Source organism: Camelina sativa, chromosome 14 (genome assembly GCF_030686135.1).
Source record: "Camelina sativa cultivar CO46 ecotype springtype chromosome 14, ASM3068613v1".
In the NCBI taxonomy this organism is placed as follows: Eukaryota; Viridiplantae; Streptophyta; class Magnoliopsida; order Brassicales; family Brassicaceae; genus Camelina; species Camelina sativa.
Genome location: NC_141893.1, coordinates 1,855,124 through 1,877,522, shown reverse-complemented (window position 1 = coordinate 1,877,522; position 22,399 = coordinate 1,855,124). Strand labels below are relative to the sequence as shown.

Here is a 22,399-nt window from a genome sequence, read left to right as displayed (position 1 = left end):
ATGATTAATTCCGTAGATGATATATAGTACAAAAATTAGTCTACTATGAACAAATTATTTACATACTGATGGATGGAATGAAATATAAGTATGATAAAAAGTAATTATCGTTAGGCAACATTTGGGATAACCCAAGAAAATATATATTAATCTTCCTAGCTACACAAACCTCCTATAGAATTTACTGCGTATACGTATTTTATCTACCTTAATAATGCTTACAGTTACACTGAGCAGTAGTGGAAGAAAAAAGAGTAAAAGCAAATTTCATCATAAAGAAAATTAAAACTCCTATATAATTTTCTCGAAATATTATTATTGATTGATTCCAGGGAAAGGTAAAAGAAAGAGAAGAATGATTCCTCCTCTGGAACTGTAATATGATTAATCATCTCTCCTTTTGATTTGCCTTTTAATTTTGCTTCACAGTTGTTTACCTGATGGAACAAGAGAAAGACATAGGAATATGATTGAAGCTTGAAACATCGAATGTCTCCATGAATCTTTGATCTGAAACTCTTGCTTTCGCTGCTGCAAATCGCTGGTACTCGTCGAATATCGATGTCAAACACCACTGCTGGAGTTTTCTCAAGCAACCTACTAGACAACCAGTCCTATGCTGCAAATTCCAGATTCACACTTTAAAATTTTCATTATTGTCTTCAATGGTGAAGCCAAAAGATAATATATGCTGAGGATTGGAGAGAAATATTACCTTGCCTCGCTTACAATGAATCAGAACAGGATGGTTTTTCTCATCTGATGATATATAATGAAGATGTTGGTAAGGAACGAGTTAGAGAATTAGAAAGCATAATAATAAGTGTGTGTTCTATATGATTCATACTTACCTAGAAGCAATTTGAGTGCCATACGGATTTTGTGGTCTGGAATATTCACAAATGGCTCCTGAAAACAAGAAAAAGAAGTGACATCTTTTTTTAGAATTGTAAGATTTATGTGAAAAGAGTCTAAATTGAGCAGATTAGGATAAGATAAGGCAAATTAGTAAGCAAGGTTCATAACAAGCAACGTCGAGAGAGACAACCATGTAAAAAGATTCATTAACAGGACAAAATCTACAAGTTATGAAGCATTTCAAATGTGATACCTTTTACTGGTTGCGTACTGAGAGAAAGATTCCTAACTTTTTCTATTAAAAAGTTATCCCCACACACAACAACAACAACAACACGCAATCAACACAAAGGTCAATTGTAAGACGAATCTATGAGAAAGATAAAGTTTAGCCAAGAATATCAACGATAAAGGTTTCCTATCAAGATCATAGCTGTCACACTAAGCATAGAGAATATGAGTCCAGAAGCAAAAACCAAAGTCAATGAGTCACAACAAAGTGAATGTGGAATAGTTTCCAAAGTCCTTCCAATAAATTCACTACACCAAGAAGAGAAAGCCACTTTAATTTTTCTTCTTTGGTGTAAAAGCAAAAGAAGGGAACTATGGTAGGAAGCATCTGAACGACTCCCCACATAAAGAATCTCAGAAGAGGAAACATGAGACTATCCTAGGAGTAGAATCTACAGGGCTAGGTAGATTCTGTGGGGGAGAGAATGATAGTTACTGCATGCCAGAACAAGCATATTTACTTTCAACCCCTCTTTCTTCAATTATCAAGATTCTAAATCAACTCAAGTTAGGTTCGTACCAATCTCTTCAGAGGACTAAAATATTTCTGCTTCTTATTAGTGATACTGAAAAATTGGGACTTAATATATCTTCATAACTCGTGAGGGTATTAAGTTCAAGACTATGTTAAAGTTCTTCCATCACTTTACCAACGTTTCCCCAAACATAAGCCAGTAAAACATAGAAAAAGGATAGGAACTAAAGGTAGGTAGGTATTAAACAACAGTAACCGACTTAAAACGTAAGCATCCATCAGTATCCCAACAATGCCTAACCTTATCTATATTTCAAACCTAACAGCTAATAGGGGCACTTTCACGATCAACACGCTTTCAACAAGTTTTTACCATTAAAAAAAAAAGAGGTTAGCTTGTGCACCATCAAGAAACGCTTTTGCTGATGTATGATTTCATAAGATATCATATCTGTATAAATAAAAAGTGCACACTCAAATAACATGAACCAAGAAAACAATATAAACAGAAAGTAAGCTTTTGAGTAGTGGATCGTTGACAACACTTGCAACAAGCAGCTCAGCAAAATTTTGTTTGACGTAGTCCATAATCTAATTTTATAAAATAGTTAGAGAGTATAAAGGAGCAAGTGGTAACAGTTGCTGAAGGGGCAGAAAAACAAAGAGTGGGACCAAAGCAGTGGAGGTCAAGAGAGACGGAAAGAGCCAAAGAGGCAAGACAATAAAGAAAGATGTGTTCTTTTCTGGGATAATAACTCATAATAATAAAATATGGCTTGGAACAAAGTGCGCATGAAGGATCAAAATTCAGGACACACAAACCGTTTTAGTAGTCTCAAGTAACAACAACAATGAGACAAGATTTTAAGAAAAATTAGGCAACAAATTGAATAAACTTTGACATATTCAACAATTTTGGTAGTGAGTTTCAGTTACTAGTTAGTTAATATATATACCAAAGTTTTCGAAAGTCCGTTAGTAGTTAATGAACCCTCTTTGTGATGCTTAGAACTCCATAAATGCAACCAAACCTCGTTGTCTAAGTCAGGAACACACTGCAACAAGATATGAATTTTTCAATTCAGAGAATAATTCTCCTAGTGAAGTAGGTCTGATCATCCATCCCGGGAAATATCCAAGTAGTAGATTTTAGAAATTACAGAACAAGCCAGATCAGGAATAGGAGCAAGAAAAAAAACAGAGACTTCAAGAACAGAGAGAGACAGAGAGAGGAGAAGAGGGAAGGTTACCTTATTGCCTTCAATGCCAAACTGGAAAAGCCTAATTCCATTGGATTTAAGGAAGTGGAGATTGGTCTCTGGGTAAGGCTCAGGACACAAGTATCTACAGCAAAAGTTCGAAAACAAAAACCTAAACTTAGCAATTCGTATGCTTGATATACATATAGAAAAAAAGAATGTAGAAGGAGTTAAAATTTTATATATACATGATTGAGCGGAGGCCAAGAGTCTGGAGAAAGGAGAAGTTAGCTGAATCAGGGAATCCAGAACGGAATATGCCGTTATCGACCATGGAGAAGTTGAGCGGCGGAATTAGGTTAAGTTCTTCGCCGGAGACAACTCGAAACGTATCATCATCATCATCATCAGCTTCACCGTCGTCCGGAGACTGAAACCCGTTTCTGTCAAACTCCGAAACCTCGATCGTGCGGCAGACATCTTCTTCACCATTCTCCTTCTTCTCCACTAGCTTCATCTTCTGAATTGGGAATTCTGAAAAAAGGTTGAATCTTTTAGGGGTGAGTCGTCTCGTCGAGTAATGGAGATGGTCGTTACGTAGCAGCGAGCTTTGGGGGTTTTATATAGACTCGCTCTCTCTCTTGTGACTGTTAAAAATCTCTAACAACGAAAAAGAACGCAACATGATGATGGTCCAAGTCTCGTTTTTTATTATTATTTATTTTACAAGTTTTTTTTTTTTTCATTTAAACGAAAAACATTTTTTAATTTTTATAAAAAGGTTTTTCGTTTATATATATATATTTTTTTATTTAATTGTCGTCAATTTCGTTTACAATCTGTTAGTGTATTGAAACCGTAAACAATTATACAATAGAACCTAGCGTAAATTAATAATCTTTAAATTAATATTCGCTATAAATTAATAAAAAATTTCGGTTCCGAGTTGGACCGATGTAAACAAATGACACATTTCAATAAAATAATAAGATAATAATTTTTTTTAGAAATCTTATATAAAAATATAGTTCCATCAATATTATAAATTAATAATCATATAAACTGAAATATATATATATATATATATATCTAAGAAAATCTAGTGAAATATGATTCTATTATTGTTTGCCTATTCTTGAATTTGCATTTTTGTTGGAGCTCATCTCTAATTTTTTTATTGTTGTATTTTCAAATCGCATCCATAAATTGTGAAGAGTCATAGATGCGATAATTGCTTCTTTAGTTATTGGTTTTAAAGGTACCGCAATATCTTCTGCGGCTTCATCATTACCATGAAGGATAGTAGTAACAATTTTTTCTAAACTCTAAACTTCTAACATTTCTCATTTTTACCTAGATAATCTATTAAACAATTGACATTCATTATATTACGATAACCAAGATTATAAATTAAGATTTTTTTAAATATGTGAATGATAACAAAAGTATCTTATTTTGTAATAGAAATTTTTCAATATGAAAATGAAAAAATCTCTTCATATATTAATAAAATATTAATTTATTTATAAATTAATAATTATTAAATTATTAATTTATCGACAAATTAAAACTTCTATAAATTAATAAAATTTCATGGTCCCGACATTATTAATTTATAGAGGTTTTACTATGATCCTAAGGGACACGTTGAATTGGAACCAAAGAATCCAATATTTGAGAACAGTTTGTGTATAAATTTTAGTCAAGTTGATAGAGCAGAAAATAATATACGGAAAATCTATGTAATACACGAACGTGTAAAACGGTCTATTCATCTTAGTTGTACATGACATGCTACTACAGTTTATCAAAGCACATTAACGATTGATAATATTATATAATCTAATTGTAATTAATTAATTAACGAAAAAAAATTATTTTGACATTTTCAAGGACAGTTGGAAAAAAGTAAACAAATGAGAAGCTTACAAAATGACTTGCAAAACTTGAGAATGATGATTAATAGTTAATTTATTTTTTGTTTATTGATTGTTAAGTACTTGAAAGAAAAAAAAAAAAAAGGAAAAAGGAAAGCACTTGTTAAGGCTGGAAGCTTAACTTGTCATAATTGTGGAACCTTTGATCTAACGTCTTACCATACACGACCATCTTATTCAGAGAAACCAGTCTCATTTTAAACATATCAACTTTTCACAACCGAACCTAGAATGATTTTTTGACTATTTTCACCAATATATTAGAATATTTAAAGTTTCTGATATAAGTCAATTATTGAAATTAATAAAAGGTCAATTATTGAAATTAATAACATTCGAAGAAAAAAGAACCGAAGAGAGATAGATTCCATCAAAGCACAAAGATATATAAAGAAACAAAAAAAAAAGGAGATCAGAGAGATTCCAACGGACAAGAGTCTCTCCTCTGCAAAGTGCGACGAACGATCACTAATCTGAGTCATGTGGCAGTCATAAACGCACCTTTTTATATATTTTAAGTAATGTATAAAGTTTACGATGGAAGTATACTTAATTAAATTGTCTATTAACATAACAAAAAAAACGAAATAATGCGAAAAGAAACCACATGACGACAATACATTATTAGAATCCACGTTACATCTCTTTGTCTTCCACATAACACTCACTCACAACAGAAAATTACACTTTTCTTCTCTAAAATAATAACTAGCTAAAGACATAATTTCTTTTTTGATGTCCTACACTGGACTTTAATTGGATAAAATACTCCATAAAAATACAAAATGCACCAAATAATTATTTTCTCAAAGAAAAACAAAAAAGGTACATTCCAAGGAATATACCCTTTGTGATTCTGAACTCTTTCAAGGATTTATTTGCGCCGCGAGCACTCCGCCACGTACGAAAACCTTTTTGATGCCGTCAAAAGGACTTACCCTAAAAAGAACGTACGGAAAAATAAATATCTAGTTTTGAGAATTTGTTTTCGATTTCCAAAATATCATAATGCCTTCATTTTTTTTTTATTTTTTTTTCGTGAATTTGTTTTAACTATTGAAATTTGTTATAATTAAGACTATTCCAATTAGAGCCAGTCACACATAATTAAACTATCCAGGTTCATGTTGTATATTCTAGTAACACTTTTTACTTTTGAGTTTAAGACTTCAAAACTGAATATCGATCGTTCATGTGTTCTTATTTGGGGCACAACATTGTAACAGAGATATATGAAGTGATAAATTTTGTATAATTTGGATACCTAAAAAAAGTTTCTATCTGTATCTGATGCAGAAAAAAATATACAAAAAAATGTCTCTATCTGCATGGTTCATGATTTCAATGGCTAAATATATGCATGGTACATGATTCTCTCGTCCTGGTTTTCATGATTTCGACAAGAATGATATTATATATAAAACTCAGAGAACATTTTGGAACAATTGAGATAATTAAGTCATAACGACGACGCATGATTCATGATTGATATACCACTGTTCTAAGTTATAACGAATAGACGAACGTCATCAAACAATGTGTCGTTTTATTTTACAAAATTTAAATTATTCGGTTACATTAAATATTTGACATACATATGACATAATGCTTCCCAAAGCATATATATACGTACGTGATCGCCTCGATACCAATGCCCCATCCAGAAGTTGCGTATCAAAATGCAAAAGGATGACCTTGAATTAACAAACAACACAAGAAAACCGTTCACGAACGAGAGAGTGAGAGTACGCACATTTTCAGTTGACATTATTTGGGAGCTCTGCATCTAAGTCTCCGATTTTGACTCAAAAAATTCATCCAATTATTGTCGTGTTTTCCATACGATGGAAGAAATTTCATATATATATATATATATATATATATATATATATATATATATATATATATTTGTTACATATGCATGATCTATTTTATCGATGATCAAAGTCGTGACTTCTTTCTCTTGTGTCTGGCCCCACATTGCTAGACATATTATTGGTCCATAGGTTCTACTTACTATTCCCTATATTATAAAATGGAAGTAGACATATTATTCTTTTAAAATAATATCTATAGAATTAAAAAATTTACTGAGTAACAAGTCAAAATGTGAATATTTAAATTCAATTTCATACTTTTTTGTTGAATTTTATAATTTTATATAATATAATAAACTTTAAATAATTTATTTTGAAATATTTTTAAAATATTGAAACTTGATATTAAAGTTAGAAACTATAAACACTCTAAATTGGTTTGTTATAGTAATGTCAATAATATGTCACTATAATATGAAAGAATTTCTTAAAACTAAAAGTATAATTAACAATATATTAAATTACTCATAATATAATAACTCGCTTTATAAAAACCAAATTCACAAAATTATGTCTTATAATGACATTCAAGTCATGAGGTAAAATATACATTGTTGAAATAACTTCACGTACATAAACTAATACAACATATTAAAATTTTATTTTAAAATAGAAAATATACAAAATTTTGTATAAAATAAAATTTAACCGTTATAGCACGGATAATTATCTAGAATCATTAACAATATAAAACTTACAAAATAAGTGTCTTTTTCAAGTTATCATATTTAGCATATGATTTTATTGCATATAATATTTTATCCAAAAAAACTTTTAAAAACAATCACATAAATTATATTTTATAAAAAATTACAATATAAATAAAATAAATTTCAACCCGTGCTCTATCACGGGTGTTAATCTAGTGACTATTATTAATTAGTTCAATACTAACATCAGTTCGAAAATTTATCAACTAATAACTGTTGAAATTGACAATAGTTCACTTCAAATTTTTACGGTGCTTTTCCATCAATACGTTAACATATTAAACAAAGGTAACAAAAAGAGTTTGATAAAATAAAACTTATTTTCTTATATATTTTCGAAACCTAATATAATTTGCACTTGGGAAATGTAACATGGTCATCAGAATTTTTCTTTCAAATACATGTTGTAGAACATCATAAAAAGAGGCAGTTTTTTGTTGTAATAATTAAAAAAAGCCCAACATACTGGACCATAGCCCAGTGCAAGTCATAAATGGTAGATTTCAGAAAACGTAAGATTGTACAAAACAGACCCAGTAGTAGTATTCTTTTACACCGTATTTACAAGGCCCATTTGTCGGAGCAACCGACCAAAAGAGAAAGAGAGAGAGAATGAATGAATGATGCGGAAACTTGAAGTCATAGGAAACTATCAAAAAAGAAAAGGAGAGTCAAAGATATGAGATTTTTTTCCTTTTTACAGTTTTTTGTTTTGTTTATTTTTGTTGTTGACTGACGTGGAAAAGTAGTATTTGGAAGGGCCGTCAAACAGATAGATAAGAAAGTTAGAACTGACGGCTAAAGGAAGATAAATAAGAGTTGAACAGGTGAGTCGTGTGGAACAGAGGATAATAACCTCGTAAGCTTAAAACGTGGCGTAAAATACTGACGTCTAAAAAGATGACACAACACAAAGCTTCTTTTAGAGTCAGTGACCACCGAACCGTAACCTCTCCCCCTGTGAGAACTGAAAACGAGCTTCTCCTTCCGAAGTGATTTAAATGTGGAGGAGCTTATCGCCGTTAAGTAGTTCCGAACTGAATTGAGGCCTCCTCTCAGCAAACTGATTCATCGAAGAAGAGGAAGGAGCCTGAGACCGCCTCCTCTTCTCGTGAAAAGGGGCGAGCCCGGACTGGCCCATTAGGGGATGAGCGAAGTAAATCTAGCTCGAAAGACAGGGGTCCCTCCTCGGAGAGGAGATCTAAGGAGGCCCTACCGCCTAAAGACTCCGGAGACTCCTCTGGAAGAAACCCTTTGAAGGAACAACGCCCTTTCGCCTGAGGTAAAAATTCTTCTGAGATGCTCTTAATTTTATACCTTTGACTGTTCGATAGTTGATGACTGAAATGACTTGCTCAAAAATCTTTCAGTCCCCCCTGCTTCCCCAGCCGATCTAATGAGGAGCTACATTCGGCCCGGCATTTGCTGACATGACCGAGGTCAATCGTGCGAACTTCTTCCGCTTTGCGGACAAAATCGGCGAGGTAAACATCCTTTGGTCTTTATTTCTGTTTCTTTCTATCATTTTATCCGTTTTTGACGAGCTGAATTTTTCAGCTTATGATCGAGTTCAACTCCTCGGTGGCGTCCTACGAGGACCAGCTGTTCGTCTCCCCATCCTCTTCCAAGGTGAACCTTCTTCAAGAGAGGATCGCTGACCTGGAAGCCCAGGTAAAAGAGTACGCCTGGCTGGAGGCTGAGAATGCTAGCACCGTAGCGAAAGCCGAACAAATCCGAGCGCGGATGAAGAAGGCTGAAATAGAGGTACTCGACCTTAGGGTTGCCAACGAAGACCTCCGAGACAAACTGAAGAAGGCGGGGGACCTTTACTTCGAAGCGGCGGAGGATGCGAAGGCGGCCAAGAACAGGTTGCACGAGATCGAGCTCCGCAATCAGCTACTCGAAGCTGGCAACAGCTGCGAGATTGAGAGGGTGCGAAGGGAGGAGAGGCAGGCAATGAGGCGGACTCTCCGTCCTCTGGTTGAGGAGGTGAGGGTCACCTTCGAAGAGAGGGAGAAGCTAGCTCCGCTTCAGGTCCGAGCTGCTGAGATTAGGGCGAACCGGATGCTGATCGAGGAGATCGCCAGAGGAGAGATCCAAGACATGGAGGCCGAGCTCGGACTCCTGAAAGCTGACGAAGAGGAGGCGGACGAGAAGGTTTCGAAGGTAACTCCTCGTGACCTCGACCTCTCAGTATTCTCAGATCTTTTGGCGGATACACCCGATCTCTTGTGCAGCGAGAACCCGCTAAGCGTCACAATCGACGAGTCCGGCACTAATCTCGGGCAAATGTCAAAGCAGGGAATGGACGATTTTCTGGCGAACACCAGGCCGGAAGAGGAGCTAGCAGAGATGGGCTTGGCCCTATCCGAAGCGGCGTCTAATCCCGTTCTTCCTAATCCTTAGTTTTCGTTTTGGGGTTGTTTTGGCACGGGTTGCCCCCCTGTTTGTAGTACTTATTTTCAGACTCGTTTTGGAGTGTTTTGGTCGTGGTGACCACTCCAAAAAAAATTTTGTTTTGTCATCTTAAATGCGAACTTAATTTCCGCAATCTTTTGTTTTAAAAGATGATATGAGCAGGAATAAACACGAAGTAAGAACTTCGGTTAAGTAGTTCGAAAAGATGACACCCCAACTTTAATAAGTAAAGTTGAGTACGAAGTGGATACTTCGGTTTAGATAAGAAATTAAGTTTTGACTTTACTAAGTAAAGTGGAGTACGAAGTAAGAACTTCGGTTTAGAGTTTTCGCAACGTTAAGCTTTAAAGTAAAGCTGAGTACGAAGTGAAAACTTCGGTTTAGACCTGCGAAGATGAACCTCGGCTTAAATGATATATGCGAATTCAGACTTCGGCTTTTTTTTTTTTTTTTTTTTTTTTTTTGCAACCATTATTAATAAAAAAGTTTAAGAAAACTTTAAATTTTATTAATATGGATAGCTGGACCCGAAGTGGGCTGCCTACGTACCCTTATCGGGATCAAGCTAAATCGTAGTTCGATACAAATAAATAAACTGTAAAAGAGTTTAAGGTGTAAAGAATTCCAGGACCTCGGGACTGGTTTTCCCTTTGAATCCTCGAGCTGATACACCCCATTTCGCACCTCGCGAGTAATTCTGTACGGTCCTTCCCAGTTAATTCCCAGCTTCCCTGCATTGAGCTCCTCGGTGTTCTCGTGGACTTTTCGGAGGACTAGGTCGCCAACTGCCAACGGCCTGCCTCGGATTTTGGAGTTATAGTACCGAGCTACTGCATTCTGGTAATTCTGGATCCGAACTAAGGCCTGGTCCCGACGTTCATTGATTGTGTCGAGAGTATCCTGTTGGTATTCCTCATTTTCCTCAGCTTGGAATGGGTTCAGTGAGGTACGGACTCCAGGGACCTCTATGTCAGCTGGGACTACGGCATCAACTCCGTAAACCAGGGAGAAAGGTGTTTCATTAGTGGCCCGGCGTGGTGTTGTTCGAATTGCCCAAAGAACGCCTTGCAGTTCGTCTGGCCAGCGCCCTTTGCGAGAATCGAGCCGTTTCTTCAAGTTAGCAAGAATGACCTTATTCATCGCCTCGGCTTGCCCATTACCTTGCGGGTAACAAGGAGTTGACTTATTGAGTCGAATCTTCTACTTCGTGCAAAACTCTTCAAACTTCGAGGAGATGAACTGTGGGCCATTGTCCGTGATGATTTCGCGGGGAACACCGTAGCGATAAATTATACTTTTCAGCACGAACTGTTCCACTTCTTCACTTGTTACCTTAACGTAGGCCGCTGCTTCCACCCATTTAGAGAAATACTCGGTAAGAGCGAGCACGTACTGAACTCCTCCTGGTCCCCGATGCAATGGACCAATTATGTCCATAGACCACCTCATGAATGGGTAAGGTGCGGACACCGAAGACAGGAGCTCGGTAGGCTGGTGGATTGACGGGGCGTGCTTTTGGCATTTCTCACAAGCTCGAGAATAATTTTCGCAGTCCGTGATCATAGTGGGCCAGAAGTAGCCTTGCCTTTTGATTTTGAAAGCCAGAGTCCGTCCTCCAGAGTGATTCCCATTGGGACCGTCATGAACAGCTCGCATTAGAATCGCGGATTCTTTGCCGGCAACACATGTTAGATAAGGACCAGCTACACTTCGGCGTAAGAGTATTTCGTTGTAGAAGCAATACCGCGCACTGACAATCTTGAGTTTCCTGGCCGCCCATTTGTCAGCTGGGAGTTCTCCTTTTTGCAAGTAAGCCCAGATCGGGCTCCGCCAATCGCCTGCCCCCCAGCTGTTAGAACCCGCACTGCCCGAAGTAGTATGTGGGATAACAGCTTGATTGTCAACTGATGAGCTCGTCGATTTTGGAGTTTGATTCGCGTCTAGTTCGGCCAGAGGTGGGTGAACTTCCATCGGAGTAGGCATAGCGGGGACTGGATCCTCCGATGGCAAAGAGTCCGTAGTCACCCCGCGAGCTGCCTCCTTAGCAGCCAACATTTTTTTATTTGCCCGGGTGACGACATTCGAGCTCTCTAGACGGATGCTTGGAAACTGGATGACTTCGACGGGGATAATCCTAGTCGTCGCAGGATCCGAAGTGGATGCCAGAGATGCTAAAGCGTCCGCAGCGGAGTTTTCACTTCGCAGGATCTTAGTGATTTCAAAATCCTCGAATTTAGCGACTAACTCTCGTGCTGTGGACAAATAAGCCTCCATACGACCATCCTTTGTTTCGAACTCCCCCAAAAACTGGTTGGTGACCAGCTGCGAATCGCAAAAAGTTTGGAGTCGTCGGACTCCAATCCCAACTGCAAGGCGTAAACCAGCAAGGAAGGATTCATACTCGGCTTCATTGTTTGACGCGCTGAAAGCCAAGCGAAATGACTGGTCGATTACTTCGCCAGTAGGAGAAGTGAGGCGGATCCCAATTCCCGCTCCCGATCTGGAAGAAGCGCCGTCAACATACAACGTCCATGGGACTTCAACGTTGTCGCTAATTGAAATGGCTAGTGGGAGTTCGATCAAAAAATCGGCCAGCACTTGCGCCTTAGCACATGTTCGAGTCCGGAACTCGATGTCGTATTCACTTAACTCGACAGACCATTTAGCTAGTCTCCCGGACTGGCTCGGACTATGTAACACCATCCGAAGTGGTTGCGTCGTCAGGACTATGATTGTATGGGACTGGAAGTAAGGTCGCAGCTTTCTCGCCGAAGTGACAACTGCTAGGGCCAATTTCTCCATCATAGGGTACCTGGACTCCGCCCCAGTAAATGACTTACTGACATAGTAAATTGGTCGTTGCTCCCCCTTTTCTTCCCGAACCAAGACTCCGCTGACTGCACCGTCTGAGACAGCTACATAAAAAAAAAGTGGCTCACCGAACTCGGGCTTAGCCAAGACCGGCAGTTCAGACAGATAGGCTTTGAGCTGGGCGAACGCCTCTTCGCACTTTGCATCCCATAAGAAGTTTTTTCCCCCTTTTCGCAACAGCTGGTAGAACGGGAGGCATTTGTCCGTAGATCGAGAGATGAAGCGGTTGAGGGCTGCGATCCGTCCATTAAGGCGTTGCACTTCGCGTAAAGTCCTAGGAGAACTCATAGACAAGAAGGCATTAATCTGCCCCTGATGGGACTGCAAAAGTGCATTTCGAGGGGTTAAGCTTCATCTCGAACTGATTCAGGATGTCGAAGCAAACTTTCAGATCCGCGAGATGCGAGCTAGCTTCCATTGATTTTACCAGCATGTCATCGATATAGACTTCCATGGTCTTTCCGAGCTGGTGTTCGAACATACGGTTTACCAGCCTCTGGTAAGTTGCTCCCGCGGTCACCTTGTAACAATAAATCCCGCGGTCCGTAATGAATGCAGTCCGTAATGAATGGCATCACCTTGTAACAATAAATCACGCGGTCCGTAATGAATGCAGTCTTCTCCTGGTCATCAGGGTTCATAAGGATTTGGTTGTAGCCGGAGAAGGCATCCATGAAAGACATCAGCTCGTGACCCGAAATGGACTCGACTAGCCTGTCGATATGCGGAAGTGGAAAGCTATCCTTGGGGCATGCCTTGTTCAAGTCGGTGAAATCAACGCAAACTCGTGATTTGCCATTCTTTTTTTTGACTACCACAGTGTTTGCGAGCCATTCAAGATACTTCACTTCGCGTATCTGTCCCGCCTTCAGTAGAGGTTCCACCTCTTTGTTGACGATTTCAGCTCGCTCAGGACCTAGCTTCCTTCGCTTCTGCTTTACAGGTCGGAATGTCAGATCCACATTCAGCTCGTGGGAGATAACTTCTGGACTGATACCGGGCATCTCGTCTACGGACCACGCGAAGGTGGCCATATTTTCTTTTAGGAAGGTTATCAGACTGGCGCGGAACTCGCTATCCAATCCCCCTCCGATCTTGATTTCTTGATCCGGAAAACTATCATTGATAAAAATGGACTCAGTGAGGTCACCTTTTAGCTGCGTCCGAACTGGATTCTTGGAGACCTCGAGCTGTGGTTGCTATTGAACCAAGAGTTTGTGACTTGCGAGATAGCAGCTCCTTGCCGTCCTTTGGCTTCCCAGAATTTCCCGGACTCCTTCCAGGGTTGGAAATTTGACGCACAGATGGTACGTCGAGGCCACCGCCTTCATCTGGTAGAGCCAGGGAGTTCCCAGAATAACGTTATAGGCCGCAGGTCGGTCGAAAACCGTGAACTTCACCATTTTAACCACTCCTTGAGTGGACACCGGTAGTCTGATCGTGCCCAAAGACATTGACGTCTCGCTAGTGAACGAGACCAAAGGTGAGGGCGGTCCTACGATATGTTCTTTCCCGATCCCCATTCTAGCGAGCGTCTTGAGGAAAATCAAGTCTACCGAACTCCCAGTGTCAATTAAGATTCGGCAGACCTCGTGGTTCACCACGTCAAGTGAAATGACGAGTGCGTCATCGTGCGGAGTGTCCAGCTCTTCAGTTTCCTTCTCGGAGAAAGAAACCTCAAGTAGATCGCTTACCGCGACCCTAGCGCGCTTCGGCTGGGGGCTAGCGAGCTTCCGCTGATGGTCTTTGATCGCGGTGATGGAGTTACGAAAGAGGCGCGATCCCCCCATTATCACGTCGATTCTTTTCTTGGGGGTTTCATTGCCATCAAACTGCCTTGGTTTCTTTGAAGGTGGGGCATCTTCGTCCACCCCGGGAGTCACTTTCTGCTCCAACTCCTCGATCGTTACATTTGGCATTCCTCCCGCCACATACTTTTCTGCGAGGAGATGCATCAGCTTCTTGCAGTCACGAGTGGAATGACTGTTGGTTTTGTGGAGCTCGCAATACGTGTCCTCATCTCGGACCCACTTGTTACTTGGGAGTACACCGCTCTTGGAGCGCGGTGAAAATGGAGGTTTGGATGGTGAACTCTTTGGAGAATTCTTTTTAGGAGATTGAGTGACTGCGAACGTGCTAGGCCCGGACTTCGGAGTCGTAGGCGGAGTTTTCTTGGCGGGCGCTTCGAACCGTGGTTTTCCTGTAGTCGGAGCGTTTTGTTTTTGCGCAGCGGCAATTTTGTCTTCCTCTGCGACTATCCAGTTCGATGCCTGGTGTAACGCGTCCTGAATGGTTGGGAACCGATTCACGGATAACTCTTTGCGGAAGCGAGATTCGTGCCAGAGGCCGTTTTTAAGCGCGGCCAGGGCTGTGGAGTCCGAGAGTCCCAGGATCTTGACCTGGATTTCCTTGAACTTTGTTATGTAAGACCGGAGAGATTCTCCACCCTTTTGGCTTAAGTTCCAAAGCTGAGCATCTGTCACCGCGGTTTCGATTAAGCTAGAATACTGCTTGACGAACGAGGTTGACAGCTCAGTTAAATTTGTTATGGAGCCGGCTGCTAGAGACGCGAACCAAAGTAGTACTGGTCCACAAAACGTTTCTGCGAACAGCTTGCAGTACCCTGCGTCGGCTTCGTGAGGCTCGAGGTCCATCCTACTAGCTGTCAACATGAAAGTCTTGAGATGATTGGTCGGATCCCCTTTTCTTCCGTAGCTCGGGAACTTAATTTTGCCAGTATCTTTGATGCGGACTCGGGTTATTTGATCAGAAAAAGGAGTTCGCCTCGACTCCTCGATCACTCGAAAGATATCCGGAGCTGAAGTGGTTGCACTGTGCATCGCAGACCGCATGTCCCGGATTTCGCTCTGCATGCGGAAGATCTCGGGATTGGTAACATACTCCAGAGTCGAAGTGTTTTCATCCACAGGGAGAGGAAGACGGACTGGGACCTCGGAAGGTCTGGCGACACCGGGCTGAACCGGAGTGTGGCCATCGCCAACCAGCGATGGCGCTGTTTGCGTGTTGACTTGAGGTGGGAATGAATCTCCCGGAGTAACATTTGTTGCTGGTACCAGCGAGATGGAAGGTGGAGTAACACCGGAAAAATCCAAAGCACGTCGACGTGGGTTTTGGTCGGACAAGAGATCAACCCGATTGGCGTACGCGCGGTGGGAGGCTGAGAGGTCAGCTACGGACGTCGTGACTTCCTCCAAACGGGTGGAGACCTGACCCTCCAGGCTGTCAAAACGTTCGGTAAGAGCGGCGGAGGCGGCTTGCTGACGATCGGACTTCTCAGACAAGTCCTGTAAGAGCTTCTGAATCACCTCCAGGGATACATGACTGGGAGAGTTGGTTGCCATAGCGGTGGTTGTGTGTAGCGGATTTGTATATGAAGTCGGAACTAACGAGAGTCAGGCGATAGATCCCCTCTCTCTAGCGCCAAATGTGAGAACTGAAAACGAGCTTCTCCTTCCGAAGTGATTTAAATGTGGAGGAGCTTATCGCCGTTAAGTAGTTCCGAACTGAATTGAGAGAGTTTTTGAGTATTTGAATTTGTATTGCTGTTTTTGGAAAAATCTTCGATCCCCTACAAGTGACACCCCCCTTACATATTTATACCGACCAATTTATTGCCCAATCAATGCACAATTAATAGGGCACGATTTGCGCGGTCTAATTAATCCTCTTGAATGCGGGAATCTTTGACCGGGCCCGAGCTGCGAGCTGACCAACGAAGCATCTCCGCGCTCTCTTCCTTTCTCCGGGCCTGATGGGCCGATCAGTAATACGCTCTTGGCCCATTAGACAAGCCCGACCTAGGCCTTCTTGCCTATTGTCCGAGATGACAGATCATGGGTACAACACCCCCTCGCTTCTTCTGTCTCGCTCTGCTGACAGACACACTTTCTTCTTTCTCTATAATTTACTTCTTTCTTTCTTCTACCCAGTGGGGTCCCCCTCAAACCACTCTCTCGTAATAAAGATTTCTTGTGCCAGGAGAATACTTTTATCTGACCCTTTTACCCCTATATATGCAGTCTTGTGCTTTTAGTGTGTTTTTATTTTTTTTCTAGTGCCTTTAAAACATTTCTTTTGGTTTTTAAAGAGAGCAGTAGCGAAAAGGTCCACTTACGAGTTACTTACTACTACTTAAGTTAAAATGGTTCGGATCACATGGAAACGGAACCGTCGGCACATTGAAGATATAATATCATCAGTAGTACAGAGAATGTAGGGACAATACTGTCATTTCGTGTCTCTATTAACCCCCGTACACGAAGAGAGAGAGAAGGAAGACTCTCTCTCTCATTACTTTTGCTTACTTACTTGGCACTCTTTAAATTAATTTTCTTCCCTTTTCACATTGGAAAACACACAGAAGACATCTCAGAAGATAGAAAAAAAAAAAGGGAAAATACAAAATACAAAAGATCCGAAATTTCTCCTCTCAAGAAAAAATATCTCCTCTCTTAAGCAAGAAGAGTCTCTCTGGGCAACGCAAAAAAAAAGCAAGAAACACACAAACAAGCAAATAGTAAAAAGGAAGCAAATTTACTTACATTTTGGAAATCCATATTAGCAATAAATTTCCCCACTGGATCTGTTCCAACCAGCGATCTCTTTTGTGGAAAAAAATTTAATCTTTTTTTTCTTTTCTTTTTCTATCTATCTACCTCTCTCTCTGTTCTTCTCTTGCGTGTCGTTTCTTACCCAGAAAAAAAAAAGTTTGTTTCTTTCGATGATCGTAACACTTCATCTGTGATTTTTTTCCACCTTTGTATTGTTTCTTGTTCTTGGTGATCATCGTCTTACATGCTGCGACCCATGTCAGACACTCAGCTTGTTCAAAGCTCTCTTGTCTCGATTCGATCTTCCGACTTTAATATCGATGGTTAGTTCCTTATCTTTCAGAGATCTGACTATTATATGATCCCGTTTTTTTTTGTTTTTTTTTCCGTAATGCGTTTCAAGATCATCGTTAATAACTCTCATTGTGATTTCAATAATAATTTCTTTAGCTTTTTGGATAATCTGATTCATATCTTTTATTGAGTTTTGTTTACGTTTCCGTTTGCTTTTTAATATCCTAGTGATCCAAGTTTGGTGATTTATTTGTTGTTGTTCTTGTTGGTATGATGATCTTGTAGATGCCTTTAAGAAGATGAAAGTAAATGATGATGGCGTGGCCGAATTGAATCCGTATCCGGATCGTCCCGGTGAAAGAGATTGCCAATTCTATTTAAGAACTGGTCTGTGTGGCTATGGAAGCAGTTGCCGTTACAATCATCCTACCAATCTTCCACAGGTGTGTGTGAGAGAGAGAGAGAGAGAGAGAACACACACTTATTAATAACCTATCTATTTTGACTGAGTCTAAGTTATTCCTCTTGTTTTAGTATTTGCCTCATGGCTTCTTAAAAACATCTTGATAGGGTAGTAATGCTTATTACAAGGAGGAGCTCCCGGAGAGAATTGGACAGCCCGATTGTGAGGTGCACTCTCATTCTCTCTACTTCTTGCTTAATTCGAATGGTTGTTGTTTGGATTAGTGCATTGTAGAGAGTAATTAAGGAAACGAGAATTTGTTTACACTTAAAGCTTCTCGTCCATCTTGCTTAAAGTAAGAGAACTTATTCTTGTTTATTACTTTGCTTTAAGAGGTAACAAGAATCTACATTAAACTGCAGAACATATTCCTCTTGTCTGGTTTTAGTCTTTCCTTGAGTTGAAAGATAATAAAATGAACTGAATTGTTTACTTTCCGTCAAAGATGTTTACTAAACAACTTCCTTTTCAATTTCGTTTTTAGTATTTTCTGAAGACAGGAGCTTGTAAGTACGGCTCAACTTGTAAATATCATCACCCAAAGGACAGGAACGGTGCAGAACCTGTATTGTTCAATGTTATTGGTTTACCTATGCGTCAGGTACTTTCACACCGGTTGCTTTCTTTTATTTTATTTTACTGAATGTGGAAGATTTACTTGAGTTTCTTCTCCAGGGCGAGAAGCCATGTCCATATTACCTGCGAACAGGAACTTGCAGATTCGGAGTTGCTTGCAGATTCCACCATCCTCAACCTGATAATGGACATTCTACTGCATATGGAATGCCTAGCTATCCTTCTACAGGTTTACAATATGCTAGTGGATTAGCAATGATGTCTACATATGGAACTTTGCCTCGTCCACAAGTTCCTCAGTCTTATGTTCCAATCATGATATCACCCTCTCAAGGCCTTTTCCCTCCCCAAGGCTGGGGCACTTACATGGTGAGTCTGAATAGAAGCTGCCAATAACGGATTGATTCTGCTTGTAGCAAATTTGACTGCCCTTCACAAAATTTGCAGAAACCTGTTCTTTACTATTGATATCATATGTTATGAGTTTTTGTTATGTTGCAGGCTGCACCTAACCCCATGTATAATGTGAAGAATCAACCTTATTACTCTGGTTCTAGTGCATCCGTGCCCGTGGCTATGGCATTGAACCGTGATTTGCCTGAAAGTTCTGATCGACCAGAATGTCGGTTTTTTATGAACACCGGGACATGTAAATACGGAGACGATTGCAAATACAATCATCCCGGAGTAAGGATTTCTCCGCTACCACCAAGTCTTATAAACCCGTTTGTTCTACCAGCGAGACCTGTAAGTCTATTGCTCAACTGAACGAAGAGCTTTTGGTTACAAAAAGATGTGGTCTCTGACAGATCATATGTACAAATATTACAATATTTTGAACATCTAATGAGCCACTGTTCTGCTTTTTTGCCATCCAGGGACAACCAGCTTGTGGTAACTTCAGGTCCTATGGATTCTGCAAGTTCGGACCAAATTGCAAATTTGACCACCCGGTGCTGCCATATCCCGGTTTGACCATGTCTTCGTCTCTGCCTACTCCTTATGCTTCACCTGTCTTATCCCATCAGAGGATCTCACCGTCGCCAAGCCGCTCTGATTCAAAGTCTCATTCTAATGGTAAACCTGATGTGAAGAAGCAAAGCTCAGAGACTGAGAAACCGGACGATGACTCTGAACAGTTGAATAACTCAGAAGTACATGATTTGTCTGAGAAGTCGTCATCAACATAAGCATGATTCATCATGATCACAGCATTGCTCATCAGCGATATGGCTGAACCACCCCCATTCAGGCTTCTAAGATCTCAATGATCTCTCTTTCTCTCTGTTAATTTTTTTTGTGGAAGAGAAAGGGTGGTGAAAAGTGTTTTTCTTTTTCTTTTATTTTGGCTTCTTTTTCTTTGGAGATGGCCATGGCTCTGAAAACAATATAGCATGTTAAAACTCTTCTGTTTTTGACTCTGTTAATAAATTTTACATCGGAGAAAATAGACCCACAAGTCACAACGAGCTCTTTTTTAATGATGCAAGTCTAACTAAAGTAAGACAAATGTACTACATTAACAATTGTGAAAGTTGAAACTATCAGTTAACCCTTTTCAGTTATTCTCAAGTGTTAATTGTGAAAGTTGAAACTATCAGTTATGACAAATGTACTACATTAACAACTTTTAAAGCACCATTTTATATGGTTTGTTTTAAAAAAAATATACAACAACTTTGATAATTAGGAAAGAATTATAAGTTTGAATTATGCACATGAGTTATGTTCATATATTCAGATTTTACATCCTTTTTCATTTAATAAAATAAAAACAGGTTCCAATTTTTTTTTTTTTTTATTGATTAGTCAATTACATTTGAGAACATTCCAATTAAAGAGTTGAAAACTGAAAAGGGTTATTTTTAGGCTTTTTTTGTCGGAGAAAAATCTGGGGGAGGGTGTAAAGCTTCGACCTTTGCGTGGGGGAGAATCTCTTCCCTTTGTTGCGTTTTTGTCCCCGACGATTTGGGCACACGCAACCCATAGAATCTAAAATCTGCTCCCCGCCGAATCGATCGAGTCAGTCCCCCGAGTTTTTTCTTCAGCCTGCATCAGGGTAAAATCATGAATCGGCTGAGAGGCCGAGGGACATCGATTCTGGGTTCCGCAGTTGTGCCTCACCTGAAGAAAAAAGCCCTAAATTCATTGGTCGCTGTCCAGGATTCCTATCTCCACACCAAGGTGATCCATTCATTCCCTTTCTCTCTTCTGTTTGCCTCAAGTTTCGATTTTTATATCGAATTCAGATTATTGAATGTTTCATTCATCAGGGAATGTTTTTATTCATCAGAATTTTTTCGGCGACAATGTCTCTGTATCATCTTTTTTGATGGAGTTCGTTTTATCTCTTTAGGACTTGTTCGAGAGGCACAGGGTCGTCTTTACTGTTGGGACTTCCATTGCATCTGTTGCTACGGCTTGGATTGGTGAGTTTTCTTTCATTATTTGCTTGCTTTTATCATCGAAGTCTCATGCAATTATTTATTCTTACGGCGTTGAGTAGCTTTCAACAAGGTGAACAATGACTTAGTGAAGTGATTTCAGTTTTTGGATGTTGACTTTTCTAGCTTCATTCAATTCATGAATTGTGTTTGACCGAGTTGCTAATCAGTGGATGAATGATTGTGCAGGATACTCATTACGCCACTACAATGAAAATAGAATCAATCAGAGACTGGAGTCCATTGAGAATGCGGTTAGTGTTAGGTCCCTCACTTGCCAAGATATTTCTCACTGTTAAAAGTTGTTTGCCAAAAATTTATTGCACATATTCATATGACAGTATTACATACTTGCTTTGTATTTAGCTGCTTGCATAGTTGAAATTATATAGCTGCTCTTCTGTGGAAACTCTTGCAAATTACTTTGTGCTTCCTATTATAGTGTATCGTTATTGATCGGGTTTATCATGAACGTACAACGAATTGTCTGAATTTTCAAATCTGGTTTCTAAGTCTTTCCGCTTATAATTTGTTGTTGCAAATACTATGCGGTCTACTATTTTACCCTTTAGAACATTCAGTGTTTTGTTTTTGTTTCACACGGTTTTTGTACCTTTATGATCCTAAGTCTGTCATTTTAAATGTTTGTGTGTTCTCATGCCAGATGAAAAGCACCCAAGAGTTGGAACGAGGAGAACTGAAGAAGCTTGTTGATCCAGTTGGTTCCAGGTTCACTACAACAATAGCCACCGCTGGAACTACTTTGATCCTCGGGTTTGTTTACACAAAGACTGTTAGGGTGACAAGTTAGATGTTGTGTCAGGTTTTTTCGTTAATATGTTTCCCGTCTGGTGTTTTCAGGTATGGCTTGGGTTGGCGAGGCGGGATATGGTATGCAAATAGGAAGTTTAGAAGGGAGCAAATGAGATTGGCCGGGCAGTTGAAGCCAAGAGAATGGAAGTTATTAGGGAGAATAAAACCACGAGCTTGGCCAACGACAAAGTTCCTCAGACGACCATTCCCAAGACAGAACAAAACAACAGAAAATGCTTTGAAGACGCCAGAAACTGCTTTGAAGGCGCCAGAAACTGCAGGTTGAAATATCGAAATAACCTGCAAGAATGCAAAAAAAAATCTGTCAATTGTTTGTTCAGGATACCAAAGGGGAGTAAACAATCTAAAGCATTAGTTGTCTAGTTGATCGGAACAACGAATGACTATTCTTAACGTTAATATAAAGCACACATCGGTTTTGTCATGAAGCCAAAAGGCTCTCTTCTGTCTTTTTTTGTTCCTTGTAGTGAGGAAATTGAGATACTGTATCTATTTTTTTTGGTTGTCGTGGCAAAACTAAAAGTTCGAAAATCAAATAGATTTGTGTTATAAATTGTCTCCATAAGTGGCACTAACAGTGG

General features: G+C 39.7%; 6 protein-coding genes across 9 annotated transcripts; 3 read left to right on the top strand and 3 right to left on the bottom strand.

The window, feature by feature from the left end:
- Positions 1 to 24: 24 nt before the first annotated feature.
- Positions 25 to 3,514, bottom strand: LOC104739034 (inositol diphosphatase DSP1-like). Of its 4 annotated transcripts, none has more exons than XM_087485682.1 (6): positions 3,072 to 3,514; positions 2,875 to 2,968; positions 2,581 to 2,679; positions 852 to 909; positions 716 to 759; positions 25 to 639 (listed from the first exon to the last, which is right to left on the bottom strand). In XM_087485682.1, the coding sequence occupies exons 1-6, from the start codon at positions 3,338 to 3,340 to the stop codon at positions 601 to 603; spliced, it is 603 nt and encodes a 200-aa protein (XP_087341808.1). In that variant the 5' UTR covers positions 3,341 to 3,514; the 3' UTR covers positions 25 to 600. The 4 variants fall into 4 exon arrangements, with proteins under 4 accessions (XP_087341808.1, XP_019091897.2, XP_087341809.1 ...); XM_019236352.2 differs by having other exon boundaries at positions 25 to 619; XM_087485683.1 differs by lacking the exon at positions 2,581 to 2,679.
- A 5,263-nt stretch (positions 3,515 to 8,777) lies between these two features.
- Positions 8,778 to 9,753, top strand: LOC109132861 (uncharacterized). Its single transcript, XM_087484660.1, has 2 exons — positions 8,778 to 8,831; positions 8,905 to 9,753. The coding sequence occupies exons 1-2, from the start codon at positions 8,778 to 8,780 to the stop codon at positions 9,751 to 9,753; spliced, it is 903 nt and encodes a 300-aa protein (XP_087340786.1).
- Positions 9,754 to 10,102: 349 nt separating this feature from the next.
- LOC147927759 (uncharacterized) lies at positions 10,103 to 10,905 on the bottom strand. The gene is made up of 2 exons (XM_087484659.1): positions 10,397 to 10,905; positions 10,103 to 10,151 (listed from the first exon to the last, which is right to left on the bottom strand). Exons 1-2 carry the CDS (start codon positions 10,903 to 10,905, stop codon positions 10,103 to 10,105), a joined length of 558 nt encoding a protein of 185 aa, XP_087340785.1.
- A 2,930-nt stretch (positions 10,906 to 13,835) lies between these two features.
- Positions 13,836 to 15,998, bottom strand: LOC147927758 (uncharacterized). The gene has a single exon (XM_087484658.1). The coding sequence runs from the start codon at positions 15,996 to 15,998 to the stop codon at positions 13,836 to 13,838; it is 2,163 nt and encodes a 720-aa protein (XP_087340784.1).
- Positions 15,999 to 16,982: 984 nt separating this feature from the next.
- On the top strand, positions 16,983 to 19,988 carry LOC104739031 (zinc finger CCCH domain-containing protein 3). The gene is made up of 7 exons (XM_010459267.3): positions 16,983 to 17,530; positions 17,787 to 17,944; positions 18,072 to 18,131; positions 18,449 to 18,565; positions 18,640 to 18,909; positions 19,042 to 19,287; positions 19,419 to 19,988. Exons 1-7 carry the CDS (start codon positions 17,452 to 17,454, stop codon positions 19,728 to 19,730), a joined length of 1,242 nt encoding a protein of 413 aa, XP_010457569.2. The 5' UTR covers positions 16,983 to 17,451; the 3' UTR covers positions 19,731 to 19,988.
- Positions 19,989 to 20,343: 355 nt separating this feature from the next.
- Positions 20,344 to 22,371, top strand: LOC104739030 (uncharacterized). Its single transcript, XM_010459266.3, has 5 exons — positions 20,344 to 20,724; positions 20,897 to 20,969; positions 21,174 to 21,238; positions 21,649 to 21,758; positions 21,846 to 22,371. Exons 1-5 carry the CDS (start codon positions 20,608 to 20,610, stop codon positions 22,081 to 22,083), a joined length of 603 nt encoding a protein of 200 aa, XP_010457568.1. The 5' UTR covers positions 20,344 to 20,607; the 3' UTR covers positions 22,084 to 22,371.
- The last annotated feature ends 28 nt before the right edge of the window (positions 22,372 to 22,399 follow it).

What these genes read in the sequence shown, in the direction of transcription:
- LOC104739034 (XM_019236352.2), bottom strand. Translation starts at nt 3,340, where the DNA reads ATGAAGCTAGTGGAGAAGAAGGAGAATGGTGAAGAAGATGTCTGCCGC. An exon ending in GGCACTCAAATTGCTTCTAG is followed by an intron (nt 760 to 851) that starts GTAAGTATGAAT and finishes ATATATCATCAG; the next exon opens with ATGAGAAAAACCATCCTGTT. An exon ending in TTCATTGTAAGCGAGGCAAG is followed by an intron (nt 620 to 715) that starts GTAATATTTCTC and finishes TGGAATTTGCAG; the next exon opens with CATAGGACTGGTTGTCTAGT.
- LOC109132861 (XM_087484660.1), top strand. Translation starts at nt 8,778, where the DNA reads ATGACCGAGGTCAATCGTGCGAACTTCTTCCGCTTTGCGGACAAAATC. An exon ending in TTGCGGACAAAATCGGCGAG is followed by an intron (nt 8,832 to 8,904) that starts GTAAACATCCTT and finishes TGAATTTTTCAG; the next exon opens with CTTATGATCGAGTTCAACTC.
- LOC147927759 (XM_087484659.1), bottom strand. Translation starts at nt 10,905, where the DNA reads ATGAATAAGGTCATTCTTGCTAACTTGAAGAAACGGCTCGATTCTCGC. An exon ending in AAGGGAAAACCAGTCCCGAG is followed by an intron (nt 10,152 to 10,396) that starts GTCCTGGAATTC and finishes TCATCTTCGCAG; the next exon opens with GTCTAAACCGAAGTTTTCAC.
- LOC147927758 (XM_087484658.1), bottom strand. Translation starts at nt 15,998, where the DNA reads ATGGCAACCAACTCTCCCAGTCATGTATCCCTGGAGGTGATTCAGAAG.
- LOC104739031 (XM_010459267.3), top strand. Translation starts at nt 17,452, where the DNA reads ATGCTGCGACCCATGTCAGACACTCAGCTTGTTCAAAGCTCTCTTGTC. An exon ending in TTGGTTTACCTATGCGTCAG is followed by an intron (nt 18,566 to 18,639) that starts GTACTTTCACAC and finishes TTTCTTCTCCAG; the next exon opens with GGCGAGAAGCCATGTCCATA. An exon ending in AAGGCTGGGGCACTTACATG is followed by an intron (nt 18,910 to 19,041) that starts GTGAGTCTGAAT and finishes GTTATGTTGCAG; the next exon opens with GCTGCACCTAACCCCATGTA.
- LOC104739030 (XM_010459266.3), top strand. Translation starts at nt 20,608, where the DNA reads ATGAATCGGCTGAGAGGCCGAGGGACATCGATTCTGGGTTCCGCAGTT. An exon ending in TGTTGCTACGGCTTGGATTG is followed by an intron (nt 20,970 to 21,173) that starts GTGAGTTTTCTT and finishes ATGATTGTGCAG; the next exon opens with GATACTCATTACGCCACTAC. An exon ending in GGAACTACTTTGATCCTCGG is followed by an intron (nt 21,759 to 21,845) that starts GTTTGTTTACAC and finishes TGGTGTTTTCAG; the next exon opens with GTATGGCTTGGGTTGGCGAG.